Consider the following 23,077-nt stretch of genomic DNA (forward strand, 5'->3'; position numbering starts at 1 on the left):
CAAGAACAACAGGCGTTAGTCATGGTTGAATTAATTTGAGGTCAAAGTAATGTATAGTGGGTGTTTCTTATTTAAAGATTCAAAAATAATGGGCACTGGTTATGGTTGAACCAATTTGAGGTCATAATGGTGGCTAATGGGTGCTTCTTATTTAAAGATCCAAGAAATAGCAGGCACTAAATCTCGTTTAACCAGTTTGATGTCAAAACCGTTTCCTGCAGGGTTTTTACTTTTTTAAACATTCAAGAAATTATTTTTGGTTGAATGAATTTCAGATAAGATTTCATTCCTAAAATAGTTTCTAGCAGTGTTTTTTTTTTTAATATGTTTTTAAGATTAAAATCAAACATCCAGGGACCTATGAAGCTGTCATTCATTCAGGTAGTCAGCTGTTTGCCAGACTATATTTTATTATCCACACTGTTCAAGATATTCAGGGAAATATAACCAGTATGACCCACGTATGTTATAATGATTTAACCTGCACAATGGATGACGTAACTTTTTGTGAAGCAAAGTCATAACGTAATGCGGTTTCCCCAGTGTAAACACTTTTCAAAATGACGTTATTTCGGAAAATGACATCATTTTGTCTTCTCTTTTTAGTTATGTTTAAAACGTTTTGACATGGTCCTAGCTTGCTATTTATGAAAATAATATTTTGAATAATGTGGATAATAAAGAAATTATTACTCGCGTGTGAATCGTACTGATTTTACGAAACTCGTGTCAGGATTCATGTATTACCCTCACTCTCACTTGGGTAATACAATAATCCTGACACTCATTTCGTAAAGTCAGTATGACACACACGCTCATATAATAATCTCTATGTATTACTCTCACTTGGGTAATACATTAATCCTAACATTCATTTCGTAAAGTCAGTATGACACACACGCTCATATAATAATCTCTATGTATTACTCTCACTTGGGTAATACATTAATCCTAACATTCATTTCATAAAGTCAGTATGACACACACGCTCATATAATAATCTCTATGTATTACTCTCACTTGGGTAATACATTAATCCTAACATTCATTTCGTAAAGTCAGTATGACACACACGCTCATATAATAATCTCTATGTATTACTCTCACTTGGGTAATACATTAATCCTAACATTCATTTCATAAAGTCAATATGACACACACGCTCATATAATAATCTCTATATATTACTGTCGCTCAGGTAATACATTAATCCTGACATTTGTTTCATAAAATCAGTACGACACACGCTCATATAATAATCTCTATGTATTACTCTCACTTGGGTAATACATTAATCCTAACATTCATTTCATAAAGTCAATATGACACACACGCTCATATAATAATCTCTATATATTACTCTCGCTCAGGTAATACAATAATCCTGACATTTGTTTCATAAAATCAGTATGACACACACGCTCGTATAATAATCTCTATGTATTACTCTCGTTCTCACTCGGGCAATATAAGAATCCTGACATTCATTTCATAAAATCAGTATGACAGATGCTCGTATAATAATTTCTATGTATTACTCTCGCTCTCGCTCGGGTAATACAATAATCCTGACATTCATTTCGTAAAATCAGTATGACACACAAACTCGTATAATAATCTCTATATGTACCAGACTATATTATGTACCCCACTAGCATATTCATAACTATACTGCTCATTGATTAATCATCATTTTTGTTTCACCTTTACTAAATAAAAATAACGAGATACAGGTTTGGGTTTTATTTTTGATAGTGACGACAGCATCAACTACTGCATTCATTTTGCATTAGTGTTTAGCATTTAGATCAGTTTCTAACAAACTTTTAAGTCCTAGCTCACTGAAACTTGGTTTATAGTTGCACCTATGGATGTTCATCACAGTATGTACACCAAAACGTTTTATGATAAGCAAGATAGATAATTCCACAGAATTCTTGTTATGACAGGTACACCATCAGAGGAACCAAATATTTGTATAACTTATTTATCATAGAATCATAGGTTGCAGATCAGTGGTAGAGCACTCACCTGAGGAGTGAAGGGTCATAGCATCGATTGATGTCAATGGATCTATCATTTTTTTCCCCCATCCCAACCGATGTCCTATGACTGGTACATTAATGACTATGGTACAGTAAAACCTGTCAAAAACAGACCCTATCTAAACCAGATTTACCCCCAATACTGGACGTTTTTCATGGTCCTTTTCTAAATATCAGTAGAGAACAAAACCTCTGTAAACCTCATACCTCTTAAAACTGGATATTTTACTTGATCCTGTGAGTGTCTGGTTTAGAGGGGTTTCACTGTATATTTGTTACTGTCTGCGAAAACAAATATTTAAAAAATCTATTGCTCCAGTTTATTAAAACTTTTACTCTCCCAACCAGAAAAAAATAATTTGTTTAATGGCACACTAGAGAACATTGAACATCAGCTACTGGATGAAACATTTGATGGTTCTGAAGTCGTCAAAGGAAACCTGTTGCATTTTTCTATTGGTAGCACGGGATCTTTTATATGCACGTTCCCACAGATAAGATAACACACAACATGGCCTATATGAGATACCAATCATGAGCCTTTGGTTAGGCTGGGAAAACATCTAGTAAAAAATGGGTCCTCCATGCAAGTTCACTCCTGTGACCCAAGCTCCTAAAGCAAGTCCAAACCAGTACCCCACAACTAATTTATTAATAATCGACTATTTTATGTCAAACATTTGGTAATTTTTTACTCATAGTCTTAGATGAAACCCGCAGTATTTTGCTGCTGCTAGCAGCAAGGGATCTTTTATATATGCACTTTCCCATAGACAGGACATCACATACCACGGTCTTTGATATACCAGTGGTGCACTGGCTGGGATGGGGGAAACTCAGCTAGAAAGTGGGTCCACTGAAGTGGTTTTATCCTAGGATGCAAAAAAGTTTGTTTTGTTTAACGACACTTATTTATTAATCATTAGATGTCCAACCTTTGGTAATTTTAACATAAAGTCTTAGAGAGGAAACCCGCAACATTTTTCCATTAGTAGCAAGGGGTCTTTTATATGCACCATCCCACAGACAGGACAGCACATACCACTGCCTTTAATATACCAGTTGTGGTGCATTGGCTGGAATGAGAAATAGCCCAAGGGATCAATCCTAAACCAACCGCATGTCAAGTGAGTGTTTTACCACTATGCTATGTCCCGCCCCTCTGCCCCGCCCCCCTACGATGCAAGCACTTATGCTCTCCCTACGGAATTAGATCCCGCCTCTTTAGTTTAAATGTCTGTTAAGTTTTGCTATTTAAAAAAAAAACACCCAGCAAATTCTGCAGGTTAACCTGACATCGTCCTATCTATGTACAATCTATGAAAGAACACCAGTAATATCATACACCCATATACTAACACAAAACAGTTTAGCCATTTAAAATACAAACTAAAAAAAATTGAACTACATTCAGTGACGTGACAGTCATGCCTTTCATTTTGTTTTGAAAATCTCCTGTTACGCTGACAAAAATAGGCGTATGGGATCCCATTTTTGTAGGGAGGGGGGGGGGGGAGTTGGGGGGAGTCTAGCTTTTACCTGAATTAAATGAAAATGCCCAAATCTGGATAACAACATTTATTCATATTAGCATTACTACAAAACAGCTAATTAGGGTTGCAAATGAATCACTATACATTTTTGCATGGATTACAGCATAGAATGATGGAAATACACGTACATAGTAAAAACATCTTAAATTAGCACATTTTGCCTGAATATCTGTATCATTTTTGCCCGAATTTGAGGTTTTGCTCCAGCACTAGGGGGGGTGGGGGGGGGGGGGCAGTTGCTCCGCCTGCCCCCTGTCTCATACACATATGTTGACAAATGATGCATTAGTTAAATCCAGTTTCTGATTTCACTTTGAAAGTCATGAAATAAGAGTTTTTTTAAATTTCAGTACATTTACTAAATTGTAAAAAAAAAAATTGTGTCTTAGTATAGTTGAAAGGTTGCGTGACAAATACAGTGAAACCTCTCTTAATCAGACACCTAATGGACAAAGTTATGTAAAAAGTCCAATTTAAGGGGTGTCCAGTTTCAGAGTCTGAGAGAAGCTCTTCTGTACTGATATTTGAAGAGGGACAGTAAAAAATGTCCTGTTTGGGTCTGGTTTTGAGTGAATTCCGGTTTACTGAGGGTCTGGTTTTGAGGGAATTCTGATTTATTGAGGATCTGGTTTTGAGTGAATTCCGGTTTACTGAGGGTCTGGTTTTGAGGGAATTCTGATTTATTGAGGATCTGGGTTTGAGGGAATTCTGGTTTACTGAGGACCTGGTTTTGAGGGAATTCTGGTTTACTGAGGATCTGGTTTTGAGGGAATTCTGGTTTACTGAGGATCTGGTTTTGAGGGAATTCTGGTTTACTGAGGGTCTGGGTTTGAGGGAATTCCGGTTTACTGAGGGTCTGGTTTTGAGGGAATTCTGGTTTACTGAGGGTCTGGTTTTGAGGGAATTCTGGTTTACTGAGGGTCTGGGTTTGAGGAATTCCGGTTTACTGAGGGTCTGGTTTTGAGGGAATTCTGGTTTACTAAGGGTCTGGTTTTGTTGGGTTTCACTGTAGTTTAAAGGTGGAGAGAGATGTGCATTTGTGTTGTACTTACATGTACATGTACCTATCTGCACTCCGGATACACGACTGGCTGGGTGAGTCAGTCAGGCTGCAATGCAGTAGCGATCATTTTAAACTGACTCACAAGGAAATTCCAAACTCAAGTTGAGCATTTCTTGGTGAATTTAATAACGGAAGTTAGTTCCTGTTTTATCTTACTCACACTAGCATGCCTGGAGGGTAGGGGTTGGGGGTTAAGGTGGGTTTGAATGAACCTCTCTTAAATTGTCAGAATTTTGTAAATTATTCCATTTTTGAAGTTCTTTCCATTCAAATTGGACCCAAATATGAAATAATGCAGAATCCTATGTACAGACATATATATTGACAACCAGTTTTCAAAATAGTAAAAATGACACAAAACACAATTTGATGAACCAAATTACCTAAATTAATCATTTAGCTTTCCTGTCTGTTGGAAACCGCATATAAAAGATCCTTTGCTGCATTAGGAAAAATATAACAGGTATGCCAGTGACTGAGTTCATGCTTTGTGCTGTTGAAGTAAAATAAAAAGATGTAATGAAAGCAACAGGAAAAATGTTCAGACTGAATATGAACAATTAAATGTTAGTGAAATTAGTGAAATTGTTTGTTTCTCTACTGACCCATTTTTTATTGGGTTTTATTTTGCTTTTGTAAATTTTTTGTTCCAGCCAGTGCACCACGGCTAGTATATTAAAGGCTGTGGTATGTGCTACCCTGTCTGTGGGATTGTGCATATAAAAGATCCCTTAGAAAATTCTAGCAGGTTTCCTCTCTAGAGTCTAAAACTATGTGTCAACATTTCCAAATGTTTGACATCCAATAGCCGATGATTAATAAATCAATGTGATCTGGTAGTGTCCTTAAATAAAACAAACAAATAAACTTTTGCCATTTATTATTTTAAAAATTTATGATTATTTTATACATGTATACCGTGCAGGCGTGTTAATTGTTCTGTTTGTATTTTCAGCAAGATTTATTTCCCCTTGCTCGAGACCCACGGTTGGATCGCCGTGGCGATGTGTTGGTTGACCCACGAGACTCAATACGATGCGGAGCTGGCTGTCTTACCTCAGGTGGATGTAGGTGTATAGGAGAAAAAGGCTCAAGGGTGAGTAACTCTCATGTCTCAAGTTAGAGTAACCTCCCCTTAATACTTAATACTGGTTGTCTGACCTCAGGTGGATGTAGGTACATAGGAGAAAAAGGCTCAAGGGTGAGTAACTCTCATGTCTCAAGTTAGAGTAACCTCCCCATAACATTTATGACAAAATCAATTATGTATTCTTTAGTTATTATTCAACATATTCAATGTAGGACTGCAGAATAAAAAAAAAATAGGATATACGGTCTGCCCATGCGCAGATGTACGTTATACATCTGGCAAAGGGAGATATTTCTGCAGTGTAGGTTATGACTCGGGGTCGTATAGCATTGTTGTTGTGTTAGTACTAAGTAAGTATGAATAATAATGAAAATTAGAAACACATTTTCTAAATTTCAAAAAAAAAATTAAAGTCATGATTATAATTAGGAAAAACAAAAGGGGAATTTCAGTTTCTAAATGCCACATTTGTTTAAATGGTCTAAACAATTTACTAAAAATGAGGAGTGGGGGGCAATTTTTCTACATTTTATTGGGGAAGACTTCAGATATTCACCTGCACAATTTAGACGCCAACTTTGGGGATTCTGATTCAGTTTTTGTAATGACCCCATTCTCTGAAATTTAAGAATAAGTATGACCCTTCAATTTTTAAGCCAAGATTAACTTTGTTGTAATTTCATTTCATTTCAATTCATTTTCATGCTTATGTCCAATTAAGGTTCAAGCACACTGTCCTTGGCACACACCTCAGCTATCTGGGCTGTCTGTTCAAGACAGTGGGTTAGTTGTTAATTGTTAGTTGTTAGTGAGAGAGAAGAGGATGTAGTGTCCTTGCACCTACCATACCTCTTGAGTCATTAAAACTAGCTCTGGGTGGGAACCGGTATGAGGTTGCGAACCAATGTACCTACCAGCCTTATGTCTGATGGCTTAACCACGATATCACTGAGGCTGGTCTTGTTTTAATAATCACATCTTATTTTTATAGTAAAAATACTCACCTCATATTTCAACAACAAAATATTGTCATGATAAATCTGTGTGTGTGGTTTATTTATATATATATATATATATAATATATATATATATATATATATATATATGTGGCTTTGCTGAAAACATTTTATTTTCAAAAACGTTTTTACCAATATTTCTAGTCAATTGAGAATTGATTAGCAACTAGTGTTTAATGTTATAAAATTTTGCAGCAATCTTTGAAACGAGTAGCTAATTGTGATGCGATAGTGAACAAAATGTTCTCTGCTTTGACAAATCATATTATAGTAAGACATTGTTCATTACCACCAGCTCAATTGGTTGAGTGCTCACCTGAGGTGCTTGCACCACAGGATCGAACCACCATGGTGGATCCATTCAACTGATTTGATTGAGTTTTTTCTCATTCCAACCAGTGCGCTACCACAGGTCAAAGGCTGTGGTATGTGCTGCTCTGTCTGTGAAAGAAAGTGCATATAAAAGATCCCTTGCTGCTAATGAAAAACGTAGCAAGTTTCCTCTGTTTTCTATGAATCAGAATTACCAAATGTTTGATGTCGAATAGCAGATGATTAATTAATCAATATGCTCTAGTGGTGTTGTTAAACAAAAGAAACTTTAATTTTAACATTTCTTTTCTGGGGCATATCTTCCTTATCAGTTCATATAGGATCATCAAAGCTTGTTTTGCTTGATCAGTGATTGGTTGATATGATTGCAGGGTACACCAGGTCAGATAGGCCCTGCTGGACCCCAAGGTACTCAGGGATTTCCTGGACCCGAGGGATTACCTGGACCTAAAGGATTAAAGGGCGAACATGGACCACCCGGACCGCATGGAGAAAAGGGAGCACGAGTGAGTACCTGGTTTTAATAAGTCTGAATGTCTGTATAGTACACCTGTCTGTTCATTGGTCCATCCATCCATCCATCCATCCATTCATTCTTCCATCATTCCATCCATCCATCCAATTTTCCATCCAATCATTAATTCTTCCATCATTCCATCCATCTATCCATCCAGTTTTCCATCCATTCATTAATTCTTCCATCATTCCATTCATCTATCCATCCAGTCTTCCATCCATTCATTAATTATTCCATCCATCCATCTATCCATTCATTCTTCTATCCATCCATCCATCAATCCATCCATCCATCCAAAAGGAGCAAGAGTGAGTACCTGGTTTTAATAAGACTGTATATATCTCTACAGTACACATGTCTGTTCATTCGTACATCCATGCATCCATCCATCCATTCATTCTTCCATCAGTCCATCCATCCAATTTTCCATCCATTCATTAATTTATCCATCCATCTACCCATTCATTCTTCCATCCATCTACCCATTTATCCATCCATGCATCCATGCATCCATCCATTCATCGATTATTCATCCAATCAATCAACCACCTGCTATTCATAATATACACACCACTCCAAAGTAGTGGATGGATGGATGGATGCATGTATAAATCCATTCATTCATCTTTCCATCCATTTACCCATCAGTCCATCATTTATATATATCCATCCACCCATCCATCCACCCATCCATCCACCCATCCATCCATCAATTAGTCCATCCATTCATTCATTCATCCATTCATCCATTCATTTATTCATTTATTCATTCATTCATTCATTCATTCATTCATTCATTCATCCAACCATCCATCCATCCAACCATCTATCAACCTGGTAAGCTGGCTGGCTGGCTGGCTAGATTATCTTAATTCATTATCACTGAACAAAGAAATATGTATTTGCTTTACAGAGATCTGTTTTATAGAAATTGAATGGTAGACAACATTAATATAAATTTGCTACACTACATAACCAGAAGGATAACAGCAGTAGGATGTTTCAAGATGGATTCAGTGGGGGGTTTTCCCACCATTTGTAAGAGACACTGTGAAGTCAGAAATACATCTTGAGTTATACATCATCCATCCATAATCCATTAATAATATTAATTTGCTTAGTGCCATACTGTATGACATCAGTATGGTGTCTTAAGATGGATTCTTTTTTTTTTAACTACCACCTGGTATTTTTAACATATATGTTTTCAAGCATTGTGCATTTTAAAATATTTCTTCAGCTATCCATCCATCCATAATGCTGGACTATAATAATATTAATTTGCTTAGTTCTCCACTGTTGAAAGAAATATAACAGCAGTATGATGTCTTAAAGATAGATTCAGGTGGGTTTTTTTTTCCCTACCACCTGGTATATATAACACATATGACACATATGTATTCATGCATGTTGCATTCAAAAATATATCTTGAGTTATCGGAGGAGTTAATCTACAGGTGAGATTGGAACGATGTATCAGTTTCTGATTACATCCAGGTTGAGTGCACTGGAATGAACAACTGACTGTTATTAAAGCTGATACTATCAATGTGGTGTACAGACCAAACAGTGCGGAATGCTGAGGTAGTCTGTCTACCGTTGCTGCTGACTTGCCCAGATGCTGGCAGAGTTTCAACACAGAAACATTAGCCAGAATCAGAGATAGAACAAACATTATCATTTCAACACCTAGTGGGAAGTGGGAGATATTGCTTAAAATAGACAGGACAAGATTTCTCTGAAAAATGCAAGATTTGTACTTTAAAGTTGCAGATCCTAGTTTCAACTTGGGGAAAATAGACACTATGTCTTGATTAATCTAGAAACATTTAACATATTTGGATAAAGTTACAGTAAAGTGAAGGTTCTAATAAATCAAATCAATTCCTATTGCCGATAATGTTAATGTTTACTAATAAAATTGATATAAGAAGCATATCAGCATACCTAGGCAGTACACCAATAAAAAATATGGCATCTCACATCTAATCTACCTGCAAGAAAATGGGGAGTCACATACAATTTAAGAGATTTAATTAATGTTTTTATTAGCAACCATCATTTTAGCTGAAATTTACAGTTCCATTTTTGGGGGTACCCTGCATTAGTTTCAACCTCTGGTGTATACTGCATAACAACTTAACAAATAAAAGTGTATTTATTTATTGCCAATGGATTATAGTACTTATTTGTACAGAAAGAAGTGTTTTATTTAACGGTGCACTCAACACATTTTATTTACTGTTATATGGCGTCAGACATATGGTTAAGGACAACACAGATATTGAGAGAGAAAACCCGCTGTTGCCACTTCATGGGCTACTCTTTTCGATCACACAGCCACAGCTGTTTTTACTCAGTAAATATTTGATGGTGCACCTCAAACTTTGACATGATGCAACCTAAAAGAAGAGTCTGTGATGTTAAAATGGGAAAATACCCTTAAATATAGACCAGATTTTGTTTCCACATGTAACCATTACTTCTCAGAGGTATGAGAATTTTTAGAATTGTAAAAAAATGTATTTTGTGCAGTTAAAAACACCAGGATGACCAGAATCACTTTGGATGTATGGAAATAGATTAAATCTAAACAATAAAATCTAAGTAATGTAATGTCTTACTTTCAGTTATCAAAAAGGGATTCCAATAGTGAAAATGTGCCATAGTGTTTAAAAACTAGGATCTGTTACTTTAAAGTCCTTTTGCAAGATGTCTTGACGTAGCCCAGTGGTAAAGCGCTCACATGATGCGCGGTCGGTCTGGGATCGATCCCCATCAGTGAGCCCATTGGGCTATTTCTGGCTCCATCCAGTGCACCATGACTGGTACATCAAAGGCCATGATATGTGCTATCCTGTCTGTGGGATGGTGCATATAAAAGATCCCTTGCTGCCTAAACGAAAAGAGTAGCCCATGAAGTGGCGACAGCGGGTTTCCTCTCTCAATATCTGTGTGGTCCTTAACCATATGTTCGACACCATATAACCGTAAATAAAATGTGTTGAGTGCATCATTAAATAAAACATTTCCTTCCTTCCTGCCTGTCTTATAGGGATCTGCATACATTGCAATGAAGGCTAGCTTTGTGAATTTGGAATCTTATTTTTACAGCATTGTAGCTCAATGTTAAAGTACTCGCATGAGGTACAGTGGCATACCCATAGGAACGGGAGTGGGGGGGGGGGGGGGGAGTGGGACCTGTAATAATATAAATAAAGATAAAAAATATGTTTCCCCCTCACTAGAGGCTGTGACCCCCAGTAGAGATTGTGCTGAAACACTATTACCACCACCACTGCAGATGTCATTCTTACGGGCATGAATAGGTCATATAATTGGTAACCTTTAATGGATTTGAGCTTTTTTTCCCCTTCCCAACCAGTGCCCATGAATTACAGTTTCACTTAATGTTATCATGATAATTTCAGTTTGAGTACAATGTTCAGTAATGGTGTTTGTTATGATAATTTCAGTTTGTGTACTTTTGCAATATAATGTGAATTGTTAAAGGCTTTTGGAAATCGACAATTTGCACAAACCATTTATCATTATGTGAGCAGTGCGTGAACAAAATGATTGTTCTTGCAATTTTCAAAGACCTTGTTATGACATGGTATACATCATTGTAAATATTTGTTCTTTGTAATATAATGACACTGTTAATTCTGAAGATGTCTGTTTGTGTAATGTTATGCCATGTGGAAGGGTCCACACACACACACACACACACACACACACACACACACCCCATCTCTTCCATCTAACTTCATGTTATTGAGGTTATCTAGGATTTCAACATAAACACAATTCTCTATGACAAGCTCACACAGAGAACCAAACCATCAGTCAACCTGAGATAACATTCACAGCTCACAAGTAACCAGTCAGCTCTAAATATTACCACAAGTAAACACTGATTAGATTCCTTGTTCCCATGGCAACCAGTACCATCCTGGGCTGCTCTTACAAAATGAGGTAAATAGGTCAATAGTGAACTACCAAAAATAATCACACTCACAAAATTTAGAAAGAATTTTTAGTCTTTTTTTCCATTCCAGTACATGTTTGTCAATACAATGTAATTATTTATTTTTAATGAAGTGATTATGGTATTATTAATATATGACTTTGTATGAACAAGGACAATATTATGTTTTTTGGGGTTTTTTAGTAACAATAGCCACAAAACACAAGCTATTATAAATAGAATGTGCCATAATATCATTAAACAGACCTTGACCTGAAAAAAACACCAAAAAACCTGAGTGATTCATTGCTGCCTATTGCCTTAGATTATGAGGAACCACTTAAGATATTCCAGATTAGAATTCCCAGTGTTAAAATCATTACCAGTTAGAATTCCCAGTGTTAAAAATGTCACAGTTAGAATTCCTAGTGATAAAATCTGCTAAAGTTAAAATTACCAGTGTTAAAATCTGTTCTAAGTTAAAGGGACATTCCTGAGTACGCTGCAATTTTTAAGATGTTATCAACTAACATAGACTTTTTAACGATTGTAATTACATATCAAATATATTATCATACATAAAATATTAGTGGCTGTATATTAAACGTGTTTCTGGTTGTTCTAATATTTGTACTAGGTTAAATTTCATTTTATTTCCTAAAATATGTTTTTTTCATATACATGTACGAAATTATTTGAAGACAAAATCCAGTTTCGACTACTTACAAATATTAAGATAACCAGAAACACCTTAAGAAATACAGACACTGTTATTCTAAACAAGAAAATATATTTAATATGTAAGTTTAATCATAGAACTATTTTATTAGTCGGAAACATTTTACAATGCAACAAACTCAAGAATGTCCCTTTAAAATTTCAAGTGTTAAAATCTGTTACAGTTAAAATTACCAGTGTTAAAATATGTTACAGTTAGAATTTCCAGTGTTAACATGTTACAATTAGAATTCCCAGTGTTAAAAACTGCTACAGTCAGAATCCCCAGTGTTAAAATCTGCTACAGTCAGAATCCCCAGTGTTAAAATCTGTTACTTAAAATTTTCAGTGTTAAATCTTTTACAGTTAGAATTCCCAGTGTTAAAATCTGCTACAGTCAGAATTCCCAGTGTTAAAATATGCCACAGTTAGAATTGCAAGTGCTTTAATCTTATTGATCTGAGAGACACACCCTGTCTTATGGGTCACGGCTACTGAAAGAACAACATGTTTCTCTCTGATGGGAGCTCCTGATTTATTCTTCCTGGCAATCTCATCAGAGAGCATTCATTTTGTGGAGGTCTGGTTGCAGGCCTTGGTGGCTTTCACATCTGGTCTCAGACCACTGTTTGCTGTTTGTTTTCCCGATATGTCATACAGAAAAGAAAACTGGCTATGTTACTTTCATACATATAGGCAGGTTACCTGACCTTGAAGTTGGAATTGGAAAGGAACACTCTGTCAGTGCATCATCCATCCATGCATCCATCTGCCTGTCTGTCTGTTTGTCTGTCTGTCCATTTCTATCAATCTAACAGCCGGTCATCAACCTATCCATCCATCCACTTAGCAATCCATCCATCCATCCATCCATCTGACCATTCATCCATATGTCCTTTCTTTACATCCATCTGCTCATTCATCTGTCCACACATCCATCCATCAATCCATCAGTCAGTCAGTCAGTCAGTCAGTCAGTCAGTCAGTCAGTCAGTCAGTCAGTCAGTCAGTCCGTCAGTCCGTCAGTCCATCCATCCGTCCGTCCATCCATCCATCCATCCATCCATCCATTCATCCATCATCAATCCATCCATCAATCCATTCATCCATCATCAATCCATTCATCCATCATCAATCCATTCATCCATCATCAATCCATTCATCCATCATCAATTCATTCATCCATCCTTTCAACAGCCTTGCTTCAGTCCATCCATCCATCAACCTGTCAATCAACCTAACCATCTTTCCATACTTCCATCTATCCTATGAATATTATTATCTTTCTAATCAATTCTTTCATACCTTTACATACATGTATGATACTGAAGTATAATATGCATCTATATCATACATCTATGTGTATGATACACATATTCCTCACCAGTGTAAATATTGTGCTAATTTTCCTTTTTGGCAACAAGTGGCAGGATTCATATTCTCACAATTTGGTGAGGAGCCATCATTTCTGTGTGATCTGTATCAGACAGGTTTTCCTTGTGGTTGTCTGTGTAACTGAGAGCATTCCTAGCCATGTGAACACTGCTATTATTTTCAACCTCAACATTGTTTCTGGGAACAGAGTTGGTAGAAAGCACTGGGTTTTTGGTAAATGGAAATTCCATTAGACATCTGTTGTTACAGGGGGCACAGTAGTAAAGTACTCGCCTGATGTGCGGTTGGTCAAGGATCGATCCCTGTTGGTGGACCTAATGGGCTATTTCTCGTTACAACCAGTGCTCCACAACTAAAGGCCATGGTATGTACTATCCTGTCTATGGGATGATGCATACAAAAGATCCCTTGCTGCTAATCTAAAAGAGTATCCCATGAAGTGGTGACAGTGGGTTTCCTCTCAATATCTGTGTGGTCCTTAACGATATGTCCAACACTATATATCCATAAGTAAAATGTGTTGAGTGTGTCATTCAATAAAACATTTCTTCCTTCCTTTTGCAAATACAGGGATTTATCCAGGCATTCTGTGGTTCTGAATATAGGCCCCTTCCCAAATGCAAGTGATTCAGAAAATTCTCACTTTGATGTGTAAACAATTTAGTAATTATGTCTGTTTTAATAAATTAATTTTAATAATGGTGCACTGCATCTTTCAAAGGCCTAAAAGAAATCTCATCTATGCTTGTTTTTCATAAAATTAAACCACAGTGAATCAATCCATCCATCATTGATCCTCCCAGTAAAACCATCATCAATCTATCCATCCATCCATCCATCCATCCATCCATCCATCCATCCATCCATCCATCCACCCATCCATCCATCCATCCATCCACCCACCCATCCATCCATCCACCCATCCATCCATCCATCCATCCATCCATCCATCCATCCATCCATCCATCCATCCATCCATCCACCCATCCATCAAATCAACCATCCATCCATCCATCCATCCATCCATCCATCATTCCACCCACCCACCCATCCATCAAATCAACCATCCATCCATCCATCCATCCATCCATCCATCCATCCATCCACCCATCCACCCATCCACCCATCCATTCATCCATCCATCAAATCAACCATCCATCCATTTATCAATGTATGCATCAATTAAATAATTTATCCACCCATCCAACAAATTGTGTCCATCCATCCATCTGTTCATCCACCTAAATTCCACCCAACGAACCATCCACGTATCCAAACATGCATCTATCTATTCATGTTTTCTATCAATCCATTTTCAATCAAACCAACCATCCATTCATATATATCCTTTCATTTACAATGTTCAATTTATTCAACCATCCATTCATCCATCCATGGATCCACCCATCCATTCATTAAAATTCTATTTAGAAATTTAGTTTGACATTTAGCATATTTCCAGTACAGAAAAGAGCCTGTTATGTACAACTATGTCATTTGTGAAAAGAAAGTGCTGACTTTTGAGTCCTCGATGTTCCAAATAAAATTTGCCTTTGATTATCATGGAATAGCTGAAACCATCATGCAAAACTACACATGGCCTGCTTTTGAAACATTAAAAAGAAAATACAGTGAAACCCCTCTGAACTGAACACCCACAGTACCAAGTATATAGTCCAGTTATAATGGGTCTCTGCTTTAGAGTTCTTTTCTGTTCTAATATTTAAAAAGGGACCGTGAAAAATCTCTAGTTTTGAGGGAATTCCGGTATAGTGAGAGTCTGGTTTTGTAGGGTTTCACTGTATATATATATACATGTATAAACAAAACTCTCAGTAATACTGCATGACCGACTGGGTAATATATATGTTTTTACATGGGCTTTGTATGAACAAACAAGCCCATTCATTAGTTTATTTTGGAATGTTCTCTTTCATATCAATTTGCATGAATTGACTTCCTTTTACACAAGTTTCTGTATTAATTCCGTCTGGGAAGAGGATAGCATTAACAGATGTTCTTGTAGTATAGTGTAAGAGGAACAGTCTGGTTGTTGTAAAACTTTAATAGGTCTTCTGTGAAATACTCCCCCCATCTCCTTACCCCAAACATCCTGCCTCCATCTGGAATTGTTATCCGATATCAAGAGACCTTGTGAAACTAAAGATATGTCTCAGTGTTCTCGCTGGGTGAAAATTAAAGGAGGGCGGCCGCTGGGCACCACACCCTTCAAAAAAAAAAAAACCCACACCAATAAACGAAAAGCAAAAAAAAAGGGGGGGGGGGGGAGTGGAGTAGTTTGGTTACCATATTGTTTTGTGTTGGTAAACTTTGAGAAAAGACATACTCATTTTGCCTACAAAAAGTGCAAAGGGGTTCATAAAAAGACTCGTCTTTTAATTGAACCGAAGATGATATCGGTCTGACATTCACGGGCAGTTCCGGTTTTGCTGGACCGATCACAGTTTTAATATTATTATTTTTAATAAAGATTTCAAGGTATACGAAAAACAATAAAGATGTTTGTAAAGTGATCTAATGTCAGATACATTTTTGTTATTTCCATCTTCATCGAATGAATCGATCGCTGTGATAAAATATCGCCAGCTGATAAAAAGTACTTTCGTTTTTGTAAAGACGGTGTATATATTATTTGGCACTCAAGATAAATGACTTTAATGATAAACACTACCACTTCCGTTGTTTTTATAAGCGTTAATATCCCCTCAAAATTAAAAGTTTACAATATTTTATAAAGAACTACTGAATAAACAGAATAACAGAAAGTAAAAATCATCAGTTTCAAGCAATTATATCTGCAACTGAGGACAAAATATCAAACAATAGTTAGTGGAAACAAAAGACAGAATGATCGTTCTGATCACGTGACAAATTTGGTGCCAAATAAGAGGGGTTTTTTTCAATCGGAGATTGCCGAATCCATAAAAAATAAAATGTTTTCATTGCTTGTAACATAAAATATAACTTTTATTGTGTCTGTCAAACATACAAATGGATACAGATATTAGACAAAATAGAGGCTGTTTAAAAATACTGTTAAATTACGTTATGGTAACTGTCGTAAATGTTTTGTCAATTGCTTTTTCGTACACAACGCGGATTGTTTCCTTTGATGTCCAGTGTCACAGTGTGCAGACTGATCGTTGTTTTTTTGGAAATATCAGAGATAGGTGCTGGAAAATAAAGAGGGGCGCTAAAAAATAAAGTAGGGCGGGGAACGTGAAAGGAGGGCAGCAAAATGGAATAGCGGGGCGGGGTGCCCCGCTTAAATGAAGCAGCGAGAACACTGTGTCTAGTGTTTTAATATGTCAGAGAAGATGTAATGCTTTCATTACATTCCTCGGTGGCGTACTGGTTAGGCCATCGGTCTACAGGCTGGTAGGTACTGGGTTCGGATCCCAGTTGAGGCATGGATTTTTAATCCAGATACCGACTCCAAACCCTGAGTGAGTGCTTCACAAGGCTCAATGGGTAGGTGTAAACCACTTGCACCGACCAGTGATCCATAACTGGTTCAACAAAGGCCGTGGTATGTACTATCCTGTCTGTGATGGTGCATATAAAAGATCCCTTGCTGCTAATCAAAAAGAATAGCCCATGAAGTGGCGCGACAGTGGGTTTCCTCTCTCAATATTTGTGTGGTATTTAACCATGTCTGATGCCATATAACCGTAAATAAAATGTGTTGAGTGCGTCGTTAAATAAAACATTTCTTTCTTTCTTTCTTTCTCTCAATATCTGTGTGGTCCTTAACCATGTCTGATGCCATATAACCGTAAATAAAATGTGTTGAGTGCATCGTTAAATAAAACATTTCTTTCTTTCTTTCTTTCTCTCAATATCTGTGTGGTCCTTAACCATGTCTGATGCCATATAACCGTAAATAAAATGTGTTGAGTGCATCGTTAAATAAAACATTTCTTTCTTTCTTTCTTTCTCTCAATATCTGTGTGGTCCTTAACCATGTCTGATGCCATATAACCGTAAATAAAATGTGTTGAGTGCGTCGTTAAATAAAACATCTCCTTCCTTTGTTTATTCTTATTTTCATACTTGTATCCAATTACGGTTCAGGCATGCTGTCCTGGGCACACATCTCAGCTATCTGGGACTGTTAATCTAGAACTGAGGGTTAGTTGTTAGTGGTTAGTGAGAGAGAAGTCGGTGTAGTGGCCTTACACTTACCCACTGAGTCGTTAAAACTTGCTCTGGGTGGGAACCGGTACCGGGATATGAACACAGTACCTACCAGCCTTATATCTGATGGCTTAACCACTACACCACCATGGCCAGTTTGGACTGGTATGTCAAACATCATGGTATATAGAGCCTTGTCTATGGGAAAGTACATATCAAAGATCCTTGCTTTTTTTTCTATTCTCTGAACCAAATGTTGAAATAATATACTTAGACACCAAATAGCCATAGTTAAACAAACATTCCTTTCCTTTACCTTTCTTCTGCCATTGGCTGCCTTATCTGGAATTCTTATCACAAGATCTTGTGAAATTTAATGGCATGTTTAGTGTTTTATTATGTGAAAGGCAATATAATGCTTTCACTGAGTTCTATACCAATGGGCCCTTTCAAGGACGAACTGGTACATCCAATGTCTTGGTATGTACTGTCCTGTCTATGGAAATGTGCATATAAATGATCCCTGATCATAAGTTTGATACCACATAGCTGTAGTTTAAAAAGTGCTGAAGTGGTTACAATGGTTACCGTACATGTCTGTATCAAATGTATCTGCTATTCACAGTTAATACATCATATCTGTTATCAATGACATACTAATATATAAAAGACAACTGATATCTGCTATATGTATCTTTTAATAGTATATCAAAGATATGTTCTAGCTGTAAAAAGTAATCAAATATGTATGACTAGTGTATGAAATATATCTGCTATCCACCAATCTGTTCATGTACTAATATATCACGACTAGTATATAACAGATATCTACTACCCATAACTAACCATAACTAGTATATTAAAGGTATCTATACTATTCATGACTAGTATATCAAATGTATCTACTATCTGTGACCAGTATATCAAAGATATCTGCTATCCATGACTAGTATATATTAAATATATCTTCTATCCATAACTAGTATATTAAAGATATCTACTATCCATGACTAATGTATCAAAGATATATGTTATCCATGACTAGTGTACCAAAGATATCTACTATCCATGACTACGATATCAAAGATACCTGCTATGAATGACTAGTATATCAAAGATATCTGCTATCCACAACTAGTATATTGATCAAAGATATATTCTACCCATGACTAGCATACCAAAGATATATGTTACCCACAACTAGCATATCAAGGATATCTACAATTTATAACTAAGATATCAACGATATCTGCTACCCATGACTAATATATCACAGATATCTACTTTCCATGACTAATATATCAAAGATTTTTGCTGGCTGTGAATTATATTTCAAAGATAACTGCTATCCATGACTAGTATATTACAGATATTTGCTACCCATGAATAGTATATCAAAGATGTCTGCTACCCATGACTAGCATATCAAATATATCTGTTGTCTGCCAAGTTCCATAGAGCTAGATAAGTTTTATGTAAGATATTCACTAAACAAATAGGTGTTGGCATTGTTTAACTTGTTATATATATATATATATGGTGTGAAGATATTCCATCCCTGTTTTCTTAAAATAAAGCAAAGTAAATAGATGCAAGAGGTTTTTCTCAGCAACATGTACCTCACATGCTTTAGCAACAATCATGTCTGTAAGAAATAAACACTTTTTAAATACTTTTTATCTTTTATGCCTAATGTGTCACAATCTTGGAATAACAAGTCAAGTTATGTAGGTCTAAACTGGAAACATGTGCTGGCTGTTGGTTTATTCTGTTAAAGTAATAGCATAAAGTTATTTATGATTTCTGCGGCCAGGTCTGTGTTAGGGAAAAGCATGTGAGTGAATTAAGGCAGGTGGCATTTAGTATTGGAGGCTGGTTCCTGCCAGACAGTGTGCGCCATGGAAACTGCTTATTCAGCAGCACCGGAACACACAGTGAAACCTGCGCTGAGTGGACACCTCTGTTTAGCAGCCACATTTCTCTTTAAGCAGCTTTTGGCACTAAAACACTACATAATCAATATTCATTAATTTTAATGGAGTGGGACACAGCCCAATGCAAGAGAGGAAATGGTTTATTTAACAACACACTCAAGACATTTTATTTATGGTTATATGGTGTCAGAAATATGGTTAAGGACCACACAGATATTGATAGAGGAAACCCGCTGTCGCCACTTCATGAGCTACTCTTTGATATACCAGTCGTGGTGCACTGGCTTAAGCGAGAAATAGCCCAATGGGCCCACCAACGGGGATCGATCCCAAATCGACCTCGCATCAAGCAAGCGCTTTACCACTGGTCCACGTCCCACCCTGCACATCAGTGATGAAATAGTAACTCTTTGGTTATGTCAATATAATTCACATAACCGTACAATTGGTTATATAGGTAAAAAAATCAGGTGAACCTAAGTGCTGTTTACAAAAGATTTTTAAATATTCATTCATTCATTTTAACTTATTTTCATACTTATAATCCAATTAATGTTCAAGCATGCTGCCCTGGACACACACCTCACCTATCTGGGCTGGCTGTGTTTAGTGGTTAGTGAGAGAGAAGAGGGTGTAGTGGTCTTACACGTACACATTGAGTCGTTAAAACTTGCTATGGGTGGGAGCCGGTACCGGGCTGTGAACCCTGTATCTACCAGCCTTATGTCCGATGGCTTACCCACAACACCACCGAGACCGATTTTAAATATTGTCTCTAGCCAATAGTAAAGTGCTTGCCTGATGTGAAGTCGGTCTACAATCAATCCTCATTGGACTATTGCTTGTTCCAGCCAATTCTCCGTAACTGGTATAACAAAACCGGCCTCAGTGGTGTCGTGGTTAAGCCATCAGACATAAGGCTGGTAGGTACAGGGTTTGCAGCCTGGTACCCACTCCCACTCAGAGCGAGTTTTAACAACTCAGTGGGTAGGTGTAAGGCCACTACACCCTTTTCTCTCTCACTAACCACTAACAACTAACCCACTGTCCTGGACAGATAGTCTAGATAACTGAGGTGTGTGCCTGAGACAGTGTGCTTGAACCTTAACTGGATATAAGCATGAAAATAAGTTAAAACGAAAGGTATAACAAATGTCATGGTATGTACTGTCCTGTCTGCTAATCAAAAGGAGTAGCCCAGGAATTAGTAGCAGCATGTTTCCTCTTTAATTATGGGGGTGGTCCGTAATCCACTGGTAAAGCGCGCGCTCGATGTGCTGTCGGTCTGGGATCGATCCCCATCTGTGGGCCCATTGGGCTATTTCTTGTTCCAGCCAGTGCACCACGACTGATATATCAACGGTCGTGGTATGTGTTATCCTGTCTATGGGATGGTGCATATAAAAGATCCCTTGCTGTTAATCGAAAAGAGTTGCCTATGAAGTAGTGACAGCGGCTTTCCTCTCTCAATATCTGTGTGGTCCTTAACCATATGTCTGACGCCATATAACCGTAAATAAAATGTGTTGAGTGCGTTGTTAAATAAAACATTTCCTTCCTTCCTTCCTTCCTTCCTTCCTCTAATTATGTGTGGTTCTTGACCATACATGTATGTCCTACACCAAATAACCATAAATAAAAATGTTTTGAGTGTGTTGTTAAATATAAAAAAAACTATTTTTGTTAATTAATTTTAACTTGATTTCATGTTTATATCCAATTAAGATTCAAGCACACAATCCTGGGCACACTGCTCAGCTATCTGGACTGTCTGTCCTGAACAGGGGTTTATAGTTAGTGGTTAGTGAGAGAGAATTGGGGGGGGGGGGGGGGGGGGTAGTGGCCTTAAGCCATAAAACCAGTCCTGATAATTGAAAGTTTGTGTAAACAAACCATTTATAGTAAAACCCCTCTAAACCAGACACCCACAGGACCAAGTAAAAAGTCTGGTTTAAAGAGGTATCTGGTTTAGAGAGGTTATTTCCTGTACTAATATTTGAAAAGGGACCTTAAAAAAAATGTCTGGTGTTGAAAGAAAGAAATGTTTTATTTAACGACGCACTCAACACATTTTATTTACGGTTATATGGCGTCAGACATATGGTTACGGACCACACAGATTTTGAGAGGAAACCCGCTGTTGCCATAGGCTACTCTTTTTACGACAGGCAGCAAGGGATCGTTTATATGCGCTTCCCACAGGCAGGATAGCACAAACCATGGCCTTTGTTGAACCAGTTATGGATCACTGGTCAGTGCAAGTGGTTTACACCTACCCATTGAGCCTTGCGGAGCACTCACTCAGGGTTTGGAGTCGGTATCTGGATTAAAAAACCCATGCCTCGACTGGGATCCGAACCCAGTACCTACCAGCCTGTAGACCGATGGCCTAACCACGACGCCACCGAGGCCGGTGGTGTTGAGAGAATTCCAGGTTACAGAGGGTTTGGTTTTGTTAAGTTATGCCAAACTACAATCTTATTTTGCTTACTGAATTAACTGCATGTAATGTCCCAAAGTTATTAGATGGCTGTTAAACATGGGTCGGACTGTAGCTCTGTAAACAGCTTCAAAGCATATGGACATGTATACATGTGCAATGTTATTTGGCTCTCAGTTGTAAACCTAGATGAAAGTTCTTGGTAGGTGGAACAAGTGCACATAATTTGGTGTACACTGCAGACACTTAGTTCCCAGGGAAGTGTAAACACTTTCTGAAGCAAAGGCAGTCTGTCTGACTTTAATCCTCTGTTAATGTCTCATCTGTCTAGTTTATTAATCAATCTATCTATCCATCCATCCATCCATCTATCCATTCATCCATCCAGAACAAACCATTGAATGCATATAAAAACGTCCTGTCTGATTTTAATCCTCTGTTAATGTCTTATCTGTCTAGTCCATCAATTCATCCACCCATCCATCCATCCATCCATCCATCCATCCATCCATCCATCCATCCATCCATCCATCCATCCATCCATATTTTAATCCTCTGTCAATGTCTTATCTGTCTAGTTCATTCATTCATCCTTTCATCCATTCATCCATCAAACCATCCATTCATCTATGTTATTGGATGCATGGAAACACTTTCTGAAGCAAAGTCAGCCTGTCTGACTCTCATCCATCCATCCATCCATCCATCAATTCATCAAATCATTCATCCATTCATCCAATCATTCATCCATCCTGTCTGACTCATCCATCCATTCATCATCCATCCATCCTTCCATCAATTCATCAAATCATTCTTCCATCCATACATCCATCCATCCATCCTCCA

At 37.3% G+C, this 23,077-nt stretch overlaps 1 protein-coding gene across 1 annotated transcript in view; it reads left to right on the forward strand.

Annotated features, from left to right (window-relative positions):
• Nucleotides 1–23,077, forward strand: part of LOC121372242 (collagen alpha-2(IV) chain-like) — a 115,374-nt gene that overhangs the window by 31,996 nt on the left and 60,301 nt on the right. Inside the window, exons 3-4 of the mRNA XM_041498536.1 lie at nucleotides 5,617–5,757; nucleotides 7,472–7,606. Of these exons, the coding sequence (XP_041354470.1) occupies nucleotides 5,617–5,757; nucleotides 7,472–7,606 (276 nt within the window). The remainder of the gene's footprint in view (nucleotides 1–5,616; nucleotides 5,758–7,471; nucleotides 7,607–23,077) is intronic.

The sequence above is a fragment of the Gigantopelta aegis genome, chromosome 1 (assembly GCF_016097555.1).
Source record: "Gigantopelta aegis isolate Gae_Host chromosome 1, Gae_host_genome, whole genome shotgun sequence".
Lineage (NCBI taxonomy): Eukaryota > Metazoa > Mollusca > Gastropoda > Neomphalida > Peltospiridae > Gigantopelta > Gigantopelta aegis.